At 42.6% G+C, this 12,253-nt stretch overlaps 1 protein-coding gene across 1 annotated transcript in view; it reads right to left on the reverse strand.

The window, feature by feature from the left end:
* Positions 1-12,253, reverse strand: part of fbxl17 (F-box and leucine-rich repeat protein 17) — a 222,909-nt gene that overhangs the window by 70,406 nt on the left and 140,250 nt on the right. Inside the window, exon 9 of the mRNA XM_084359856.1 lies at positions 103-179. Within this exon, the coding sequence (XP_084215982.1) occupies positions 103-179 (77 nt within the window). The remainder of the gene's footprint in view (positions 1-102; positions 180-12,253) is intronic.

A 12,253-nucleotide genomic window follows, 5' to 3' on the forward strand; every position in this document is an offset into this window, starting at 1 on the left:
AAATGAGTCCTGAATCATGGTGGTGACTGCGGGTAATAATGGTTATGATAATAATGTTGGAGGTTGACTGCAACATAGGGATAGTGATTCAAAGTATCCTACCGTGGTCTGTGATTTTACAAGACACGAGATAGAGCTCTTTCAGACTTCTCCCCTCCTTGGCGATGATTTCCACGCACCTACAGAGAGACACAGACACAGAGCAAATGTTTAAAGTGCCACCTGAGACATCGGTGTTCTGTATATTGCGTTTCGCTCTAGCTTGAAGGAAATTGTGCCCCGTGTGTGCACATTCAGCCGCTTTTCTTTCTCTTAAACTCCCTCCGCTACGCACACAAACACACACGCACGGGATTATTCCAGAGTAAAGGTTAAACAGTACAGCTGCAGGGTCATAACTGTTCACATATCCTGCCTCTGCTTCTTTTAACACACACATTAATAATTAATCACCTGATCTGATTAAAGAAGCATGCACTGACACAGCGGGAGTATATGTGTGTGTATTTGTGCATGCGAGTGCGGGCATACACACACACACATATATATAATAAGCTTGCTCACTTCAAAGAGGGATATCTGCATTCAGCCCAGTGCCTGAGCCCACAGGACCTACAGAGAGTGTGTGTGTGTGTATGTACGTGTGTGTGTGTGTGAGAGAGAGTTTACACTAGGGAGGGCTAAGGGGAAGATCAGAGTATCTGTATCAAATGATTCTCTTTAAATGCCTCTAATGAGAGGAGGGTGTGCAACAACTAGATTTTGATCAACGCATTTGACCTATTAACCTTCAGGAGAAAATGTTTTGATCTTTATGCTGGTGTTCAATCATGAATATGTATGAGACAAGCACACACACACACACTGTACGGCCCTTGCATTAACGTGAAAGAAGAGCTGGGAAAAAAAGTTGTGATGTTGAGCCGTGAATCGGGGAACAACATTAAGTTCTGGAGTCACGAAGAACTGTGCTCGCACGATATGACAGAAAACTGAGGGTACTGTGAAATGCGTTGCTCATATTCACCCACCATCCGCTGGCTTATCTCACCATAGGCCGAGCATGATGCGTGAGGACTTGCTGAGAGAATCTGAGCTTCTTCTCTTTCATGGTTTTTTTAAGACACACAACTCACTGTCTGGCAAACAGGCGCGAAAATAGGACGCAGGGAACCGGGAATTCAATACGGGGGAGTGTCCTCTCAAAACAAAGCATGATTTGCTAGCGTGTTTCATTTAAGGTGACACAATTCGTGGATCTCACTTAACGTGTGACATGTCACACTTCGGGATCAAGGAGGAAAAGGTGCCAGTGAGAGAAAAGTTAAAATGTGTGTCATATTTTTAAAAATTCCCTGTTTGTGAGTGGAGTCGAAGCTGTAAAAATGTGCACTGGCACTGGGCTGCATCTTCATATTTCACATTTTCTATTAAACTCTGTGGCCCTGCGAGCTTCTCCAGGTTATCAGGTTGTACTTTTCTACCTTTCTCATTGTCCTTTTCTCTCTCCGTGGCCGACTCTAAGATGTGGATAAGAAAAACTCCACTCTTGAAAACAGAAAAAGGACTTGTTGCTATTTGTCAGTCGTGATCCATCCTTGTGCTCTGGCCGGCCTTAGATTACATTCAGTTAAGCCAGCGGGATCAAAATATCATGCCGTGTGTCTTTGGGCTACGACATTATAGCTGCTAATGAATGAACGCACTGGCAAGAGTTGGTGAGGAAATAGGGGAAAAAAAACAAGAAAGTGCAGCGACGAAGGCCGAGGCGGAGCGTATCCTCTGGGAGCTTGTTACACTGTGCCCAGGGTCAGAGCAAAAGCAATTAGATCAGACATCAATGAATGAGGGAGGGAGTGAGGAGAGATGGAAAGCGGGTGTAGCGGGAGTGAGTGGAAATATCTTTACAGTGGTTAGAGGTTGGACAGAGACAGAGGGGGTACATCGTGGAGCTGTGGAAACAAGGGAGAAAAAGAAGAAAGAGTAAGAGGCCATAATAAGGCCGGACCGAGTTGAAATGAGAGGACCGAGAGACAGCAGAGGAGACGAGGGAGGACGCAGCAGAGGTGTGGGATGTGATGGCTAAGGCATGGTTCACGTCACATGAAAGGCCTTCAAGAAGCAACAAGCTCCCACCCACCTCCACTCAAACCCCACAAGGCTCAGCTGACATGAATTAGTGATCTGCTCGCTTTCAATAATGTACAGAGCCTGTGACAAAAGCCCCAGTTGGCTGCCTTGTGCATACTGAACGTTAAGACGGAGGCGATAAGGGGGAGATAACGGTGAGAGGAGAGTATTAGGATGCAGAGTGGAAAGAGCAAGTCAACAGCATGGCAAGCTGGTTGAGCTGAAGAAGCTGCTGGTGAGGCTGAAAAGGGGAGGAATGAGAAGCGAAAGAAAAGGACTTGGGACGGAGGGTTAGGAAAAGAGGAGATGGGCAGGAACTGATGAAGTGTCAAAGAGAGAAAGTGTAGGATCGTAATGATGAGGATACGAGGTGAGATGCAGGGATAGAAATAAGGTTGAGAAAGAAAAACAAGACAGGAAGACGTGTCAGGAAGCGAGAGAGCACACATTCAGGAGAGGAAAATGAAGCGAAGCGACGAGAGAATAAGTGGAGGAGGCGAGGAGGCAGACGGTACAAGATGACAAAAATGAAGGGTAAGTCGAGGGGAAGGTTAATTAGCATCAGTTAGAACAATAACAGAAAAATGAGCAAGACGAAAGAGTGCAAGAGGATGAGTAGTAAATGATGATGACAAGTGAATAAGGCGAGAAAAAGTCAAGCTGCCTCTGCTGCCACAGAGATGTTCTCACACAAATATTACTGATGCTTAAAAAAAGGTCCAGAGAAAAGCATTTCGTTACAGTTATGTAGCAAGCTAATATACAGCTCAAGGCCACTTTTTTTCAATAAAATGACAATAAAACAGTTGCCATGACAACTAAGGGAGTGCATGTTTAAGCGATTAGTGTAACCGGCAGGCATGAGAGAGAGATAGGACTAAGGGAGCGAGCCTCATCAGGGGTCAGTGTGTGTTTGGCTCACTGTCACCACGCTGTCGGCACAAACAGCTAGAGGTAAACAATAAAACTGTCACTCCGCGCTCTATCTCATTCTCTCAGTCGCTCGCAAACAAAATCAAACTTTGGTATGGTTCTCGGGTGTATTTCTCGAGAAGTCTTGCACACATTTTCTATCCAAATTGAATTGCTGGACCCATTCAACTGGACCTTGAGGACTTTGCTTAACCCTAAAACATCTTTCATATTTAATTTTGTTTTCTCGCCAGCCGGCTAATGCTGCCTGCCAAAGAATGTGGCCTTTGTTCAACTCCACACTCGAGGATGAATTATTGTAAGAAAGAAAAGAAGGTAGTTCCTAACTGATGTTATGCTTCTCATACTTGAAAGACGGGAAAGGTTATGTTATATGTCATCCGTTTTAAGCTCGTTAGGTGCTTTATTGTGTTATAGCTGATAAGGATGAGTCTTGTGTTGTCCTGTCAGTGTTTCCTTGTTGAGTTCACCAAAAGCTAATGGGGTCTCTTCTGGGCAGAGACACATCCTCCACCCAAGTTTTGTAAAAAAAAAAACCTGTTCAGTAGTTTTTATGTAATCCTGCTGACCAACCAACCAACCAACAAACAAACAACCGAGCATTGGCTGTAAACATAACCTCCTTGGCAGAAGTAATAAATACTCAGGACCAAAGGTAAGATTCTGTAGAGGGACTGTAACAGGAAGTAATTCAATAATCTCTCTAAAAGACCTTTAAGAGGTGCAGAGGTGCAGATGCAGCGATATATTTTCATAGCATCAGGAGAAAAATAAAGTCATTTGCATTGCTGATCCATAATTGCTCTTCCATTAGCGTTTAAAGGAGAAAATTCAATAATGTTACTTTGAAACCATGGTAACTGCATCGGCACTAATTTAGTTTGTGATTAAAGAATATTTTCCAGGGACTTTACATGTAAATGAGGCCCACAGGTATAACGAGCTAAGTAGTGTAGATTAAGGTGGAAATGCCATTGAGTAAGGAGCCGAGATGTTTTTGTTCTAAACATCCATTTTTTACTTCCCAGAATTAAATTTGCTCTTGGGCCAAATTTGCCCAACCTCTGCTCACTGCCATCGAAAAGGCTCCGCACAGCACATTAGCTTACTGCAAATCATTTCAGGTTTTAAAAAAAACTACTGTGGCCTCATTACAACTCCTTTATATAAAACTGCAAATAAAATGAACATAGTTCATCTTATTAAAATGGTATTTATAGTGTATGCACTGAAGAGCAACATTTAGAGTTATTTTTTCACAACTCTGAGAATCTTTTGAATAATAAGACATTTGTAGGCAAGCACTATCAGTGGGATTAATTCATATCTGAACAATAGTGAAGAATAGGGAAATTGACTTTTTAGTCGGTAACAGCATAGTGATGTAGGTCCCTTCTTCACCTTCAGCCTTGCAGCATGGAGCTCCAATAAGTGACTGACATCTACGAAAACTAGCAAAGCCTTTTAAAAATCAAACTGTAAATCTACTGTAATACGACCATTTCTACAGCCTTGACCAGTATTTGAAACACGAAAGAAAGAAAAAAAAGGATTAGCACTCAGAAAAACATCGAGCAACCCGAAGATTACCTCTCCTATCTGAGCTCTACACTCCTCCCTTTGTAGGACAACTGGCCTTTGACTGTTTTTTTTATTTGTGTGTGTGTGTGTGTGTGTATGTGTCTGTGTGTGTTTTGTTGTACAACCAGAGGTTAAACCTTGACAAAGCCTAGTGATCAGCCCTTAATCCCAGCTCACTGTTTGATCAAACTTAATCTCTTCTGATGAGCTTGTTGCTATGGTCATACTTTAAATTAGAAACCTTTTATGGTTTTTGAAGATTTCTAAAGTGCACTGTGTCCTAATTACTATTATTTTCTTTTCCATTTCTATTTGTTTGTTTTTTTCTAGCGTTCTTTGACTGCTGCTCTATCGACACGAGGCTCCAATTAAGCAAAACTACAGTGTAATGGTAATGCCGTTTTCAGTATCAAAGCTGCTGTTAGTATTACATCAATCTACGGAATACAAGATACATTCTGTCTATTCATTCTTGTGGATTTTTTTTTTTACTTTACTTTCCTTTTTAAAACATTTTTTGTGGCTTTTTGCATTTATTTGGATAGCAACAGGCCAAAAGAGACGATGAAAGGACATCACATATTTCTATTTTTACGATCTAATCTCCAATTTATAGTTTTCTTATAACTTTTCTGTGCTCTGACATTTACTTTCTAGAAGGAGCAACTTTAACTCAGCCCGAGCTGAGCTGGTATCAAACCCGCACCAGTGAAGTAATGACCGATCTGGGTGTTTCGCCATTTAGCGGCGCCGCCATTACTACAGTGGCAAGTCGTGGTGTCTTCTGCTGACAGTGACAGCATCATGGGTAGTTTGTTTATATGACGTTAGACTTGACAAACTTTACCTTCTGCCACATTTCAGGTGATGAAGTACTGTGTAATATACATATGTTACTGTACTAGCCAGAATAATAATTCAAGAGCTGCATTTCATCATTACAGACAACAGTTACATTAGTAAAATGTAAAATAGACTGTTGTTTTTTATTATTAGGTTTTCAAAATGATTTAATTAATTGCTTAGCGATGAGCAACTCAATACCAACTACAGGTCACTTATAGAGGGTCAAAATTAAAATTAAAATAATATTGATTAATCAATACTAATTACAATAGCAGTTGTAATTCTTGATACACTTCTGGCGAACATCTTGGTCCTTTGCACGCCCAGGATATCTATGTAAAGTGTTTGGTCTCAGACATGGGCGCTCATCATAAAGTAAATACATCTTTGTCCAAATGAAATAAAGGTAAACATTGTAACAATGTTCACTTCTTAGGACAGCATGCATTCAAACACGCAGATGTTGCAGGGAGATGCCGGCGCAGATGACAACTGGTATATTTCCAGGATTTCCCCAGACATGCATGTACACGGTGCAGGCATTCTACCAGGTGAGCTACTGGGGTGCCCAAAGAGCATTGTTTGTTATCATAATCCATGAATTACCATTTTGGCTGAGTCCGGCACATGTCCAATGGTTTAAAATTAGTTAATTAGTGTCATAAAAATGCAACCACTTTGTTGAACAACAGCAAACTGGGAAAGGTCTGAAGCGAGTCTCAACCAGGAGATGGGGGACAAAAAAGAGGGGACAAAGGGACTGAGGGACAACCCAGTGTTTGTGTGTCTCATTTGGCAGAGTGTGCAGTTTATGCTTGTGTGGATGCGTGCATGCGTGCATGCGTTTCTCAGAGGTGAAGCTAATCTTCTTTTATGCAGCACAGCCAGAGGTATCCAAACAGACAGGCAACAAGAGGAAGAATAGTAACAATACTTGAGAGAAACTGAGGTCCATATTTATCACAAAGACTGCAGGCAGTCTTCTAGCCAAACAACATGTGTAGCGCTTCTCTTTAGCTAGCCGATCACAATGGAACAGGAACAAAGACGCTGCTGGGAGAATGGCTGTAGGTAGGTACAGTAGTATGGTGCTCATCCCGCTCCTCACACGGTCCACAATTACACGGCTGTCTGGCCACACAAAAGGAGCAGGGAAATAGAAATGGATGATTTTTGAGAGAAGAGGGCGAAAGAGAAAGAAAGTAAGCATGAAATGTATAAAGAAAAGCAGTTGAAGGTCTGGGGAGAGGTTGAAAACATAAAAGGCGGAGGAGGAGGAGGAGGCAGCAGCGGTGACAGACGAGACTTCAGACTTCCATGGCTGTCTTTAGACTTAATGAAATGGAAGGGCGGAGCAGCGAAGAGGAGGAGAGAAAGGCAAGACGAGGGTTTATACTTCTGAGGAGAACGCTCTTGCAAAATGATTCTTGCTGTAAATTTTCTTTATATCGTCCATAAATCCATACACAAGTGTAAGGAAGCAGGGCTGTGCTTCCTCAGACGATGTGCAACACTGAGTTTCTGGAATCCTCAGGACAAAAAAAAACTTTAAGACTTCTTTCATTGGGCAAATATAAATGGATATAAAAATATCCAATACCTCAGAAGAGCCCTTCAGTAAGCAAATACTCCATACTGAAGAAAAGCAACAATCTTAAAATGGAGCAATACAGGTTTTATTGAATGAGAGGGAACATCATTCATCACTTCATTGCTTTGGAAATTGCTGACCCTCTGACAATACGTGGAGACTTGGACTGGTGTTCTGTTGTTTATTTGGGATATAATTAAAATCTCAAGGAGGTATCAGCGAGGAGATTGTTCAGTATCTCTTTTGATTTTCGTATCCCGCAGAAGCTGTTTGCTGGCAAAAGTTATTCGACTACAGACAGAGGAACAACTTCTACAAAAGTAGACGTTGCTTGAGATAAACAAATCCATCACAGCAATGATCAAGTCTGGGTATTTTGTCAAATTTTGTCATTACTTCCTATTGATGAAAACAATCTAAAAGAAACTGTGTTGCTTTACAAAACCTTCGACGTCCGCATCCTTCATTTTTGTGTCTTGACTGTAAAATAAGTAATATTTGATAACAACTCACAATAGACCTCCGCGAACATTCACACATTATAAAAAGCTCTCACTTACGACTGCAGCCTCTTGACATAGAGTGCACACACTTTCCAATATTTGTTTATTAAATACAAAAGTCACATCAAGAAGCCAAGGCTGTATTAGTTTTTATCTCTATCTGTTTAAGATAGAGTGCTTGGTTTGTGTGTGTATGTGTGTGTGTGTGTGTGTGTGTGTGTGTGTGTGTGTGTGTGTGTGTGTGTGTGTGCGCGTGTGTGTGTGTAAGTTCCAGCCGCCTGAATCAGGGTCTGCTTCAGCAATTAGGGCCTGGATGATTTCCCAGGCTATCCTGCCGTACCAACCGCTCGTATGAGAATCACATTCCTATTGTGTTCCGCCGCCGTTAATCATGTTTTCAAACGACTCGGCAAAATGGCAGGGCATTCCAGCGGCTTGTCATCGGCCCGCTCAAAAATGTGCCGATGGGGTCATAACTGAAGCCATAAATGCCCATCATGCTCAACTTTCCTGTCCAACCTGTGCTTTTTGTGTTTGGCTGGGAAGGGATAGGGGAGCGCTGAATGAGCACACTTTGCAGGCCAAAGCAGTTAACGGAAAGCAGCGGCTGTTATGTGTGCTGCTGTCTCCTCTCATCCTCGGTGAAGGTTGGGGTTCTTTAAATGCTTGGAGCACTTTTCTTCAGCGGTACTTTAAGAAGAGCAATAATCACAGAGCAAAACTCTTCTAGTGCTCTAGGATTGGCAAAAGTTTCAGTATAGTAGCAGCAGTAGTTCATCTAGCGGCTCTAGAGGTATACAGTGACATTATATACAATAACGTACAACACATTCACCTGTCACTCACAAGCCTGTTGATTTGTCCATCGAAAACCAGAGGGAAAAGCCAACTAACCACTTTGTGAGGTTAAGTGGCAGTTATTCACTTTGAGCTCATCCAAATGGACAGCCTGTTGCCTTGCCAACACTGATGGGCCTCTGTGATGCCCATGCACAAACAGCATTTTGAAGCAGCTTCACGGTTCAGGGCAGAAAACAAACCCCTGTCTGACACTGCTCATACTACATGGATTTCGGATAGCTCTTCAGTCTGCTCCTGCACTTTCTTCATCTGGTAGACCTGAGCTGTCTCCTCCCCGAGGGCATGCATGTGAGATACTCACCTGTAAATGAACAAGCGGTAAAGCACTGCCATGCCCCTATCTACCGCCACGGTCAGCCCGCTGCAGCCATAACACAATAAATAACTCAGGAGAAGATGAGTACTGCCCCGTGGCAGATGGCGATAACACTCACAGCCTCGGGTCTGAGTTGACACAGTGGTGTCTGTGCTTTTTTTGTGTGTGTCTGTGTGCGTGTGCATGTGTGTGTGTGTGTGTGTGTGTGTGTGTGTGTGTGTGTGTGTGTGTGTGTGTGTGTGTGTGTGTGTGTGTGTGTGTGCAGGAGAGAAGGTTAGTGGAGCTCTGCCCAAGTGAGACGAACAGTTAGGTTAGAGATGGTTGCCCATGATAGATGTCACTGTGGGGAATAAAAGTAGTGGATGCATCTGCTTTCTTGGCGCCTGTCTTTTCTCTGAAACATGCAGTCAGGTAGAGAAGGGGGTGAAAATGTCTAAAACTTCTCCGCATGCTGAGAGGACTGTGAATGACTGTGTACATAATTGATTACGGAACCCACAACGTAAAAAAGGCTTGTGGCTTCTGATTTTGAAGAAAACTCACAATTTACAGAACACATCTTTGGTTTGTAGCACAAAAACAGATACAAAAGAGAACCTCTGTTTAAGTTTCAACAGAGAAATTATCTTCCAGTGAAGTCACTTTTGTCATTAAATTAATATTTTTGTGACAAGCTGTTCAGCTGGAATCACACCAGAACAATACAGTTAAATGGTATGCATGTTAACCACAAGTGATGCAGTATGTGCCTAAAGGTCCAGTGTTATGCTCATTTTCAGGTTCATACTTTAGTTTTGGGTGTCGACTTGAAAATGTTTACATGCTATAATGTTCAAGAAACACATTATTTTTCCCGCTTTGCATTGCTGCAGCACCTCTATTCACCCTCCATCTAAACGCTCAGTCTCTTCCCTAATAAAGCCCAGTCTTCTCTGATTGGTCAGATCTCACAGGCCTGAGCAGGCACAGCCCACCTTGTTTCGGCATCAGCTCTGCCTGTGTTTTTGCAACCACAGCCGTACCCCGGGGGAAGACTGAAGGCGGTGACTGTATATTTGTGACATCACAACCGTATGGAGGTCCTGACAGCTCGTTTGAAGGCACGGTGTGAATACAGGCTGTGTGCATTATTTATAAAGCACCTAGACCTGCTTCATAATCAAAAAAGACAAACAAATCTCACTTATCGCAACTATTTAAAGAAGCTAATTACAGGCAGACTATTCAAGTTTTCAGGACTCAATTATTAGCAAATACAATTATAAGAAAATGATGTTTTGCTTTTCTTTTTGTTAAGGAAAATGAAACTGGCCCATCTTTCCCTGGAATCAAAAAGTATCCGATAGCATTTCACTGTGATTAAATGAGATTTCTCCGGGGCGGATGATACAAGCAATAACTACTACAGCTAATAACAGAATCTTGTTTCAGGCACTAAAGAAAACAGCCAGTGTGACTGTGATAAATTGAGGTGAGCGTACCCCTCAGGGCAGCATACTGTAACTCCACTGCTCTGTAACCACATGCAGAGAGGGATGAACTATCACGATGTTTACCAATAGGCCTGACACAGTGGCACATGGTAACACACAGTGTACGCCCTCCGCCCACTCAGCCATGGCTAATTGCTCTGCACTTTGATTACCGCCATCTATTTTAATGAGAGCTTACGAACGCATTCTCGCCTGCCCATTTTCACTGTCAAACGCACATGCAAACACGACACACACATGCGGGAGTGTGTGTGTGTGTGTGCGTGTGTGTGTGTGCCACTTGGACATGCATAAACACAGAGAAAAAGAGAAGCGAACAATACTGTAAAGTGTGTTTGTCCCAGTGGCAGGAAATTGGAGGGTGTTCATTAGGCTAATGGATATGAAGAGGAAGGGAGAAAGGGGATGAAGATAGAATGGGGGAGGACAGGAGGAAGTGAGGATGGGAGGGTGGGAGGCCACTGAATTATACCACAACAAATTCTGTACAATGACCCAACGAGTCATATCGCGGCGTTTAATTTCCTCGCTACCATGATAGAGAGAGGAATACTTCAATTACACAGACTGGCTTTAATTACGCCGAATTTGCTTCACATGTCGGCTCCTGTTGAGAACGAATGAGCTGTTGCATTTTTTTTTGTTGTTATGCTCTCTGCTCCTGCAGCTCGGCTGGATGGACTCAGCTTCATTAGGATCACTGGTTCACCAGCACACACACCGGGATGACAAAGCTTAATCAATGGACTCACACTGTTCTAAAGACCCAGCGAGAGCAGACACAGTAGATGCCGAACTGGACAGGGAGAGGCTGATCGATGAAGAAAATGCTTGCTTTCCAGTGTGGCTTCAGTCATCCTCTATTTTCCTTTGCACACATTGTAGCTTCTGGCACTGAGGCTGTACAGTACCTTTTCCTCAAAAGTTACAATACTTCATATTTTTCCCACTGAGAGTGAACCGACATGAGTAGACCACAATAGCCCTAGACTAAAAGTGTGCTTCACAAAAAAACACAAAAAAAAAACATGAGCAGAATGTAAAGAAAGAGCAAGAGAAGGCGAGGGAGACCAGAACTGAAGAAAACACAGAAAAAAGGGAGTGTGAAAGAAAAGAGAGGATGGAGCGCGACAACCGCATTACAACCACAGCTATGCCAGATCGCATCGTCACACTCTGTCTCATCACTTTACGAGACGCTAGGTCGTCCATGAAACTAGTTCAACATGTCTAGTATAACAATCATCAATGCCACAATACCACACATGCATACACATACAGCGCATACTATTGCTAAGTTGGAAAATGTTGTTCCAGGAAAACAGAGCTCCAGATGATGCCAAGATGAGGTCACAGCACTGGGCAATAAGTCAACCACAAAGGGGGGATATTTGTCAGGGGGGACAACAGATCACAGAACTCAAAGTCCGGATCGTATCACTGTTTTGAGTCACAGATTGGATTGTTTTTCAGAGCACCGAAGAAGCTGACTTTTGCGCATGCTCTTAAATGAAAACAACGTTTCAGATGTTCCATGTTTAAATAAAGTCCTGAAATAACTAAAATATTCAATACTTGATTGTTAAATTAAAAAGGATGAAAGACCCCATCCATGGGCCGGATCAAGTGTCTTATCCTGGCATGCTGTATAAAACTACCCTACTCAGTCTCCAGTTAAGACATTTTATTTTGATGTTTTCATATTTTACAGTAATTACATCACTGTGGCAGGCAGAACCACTATCTTTCTTTGATAGCTGCGTGTGCAAACTTTTTCTACGCAGGGCTCCAGCCTAACCTTCGCAGCAGTTGCACTGTTGTGCCCAACTTTTTCATTTAGGTGCACCAGCACATTATTTAGGTGCACCGAATAAAACAATTAAACTAAAATGGTGTACATAAAATCCTGCTATGATACAATAATCTACAGGAAAATATGTTTGCAGGCTACTATTTGTTAAAAGGCAACTGTCTACACACCTAGTTGGTGTTTGTAAAG

Source organism: Pagrus pagrus (genome assembly GCF_965226575.1).
Source record: "Pagrus pagrus genome assembly, chromosome: 8".
NCBI classification, from domain to species: domain Eukaryota; kingdom Metazoa; phylum Chordata; class Actinopteri; order Spariformes; family Sparidae; genus Pagrus; species Pagrus pagrus.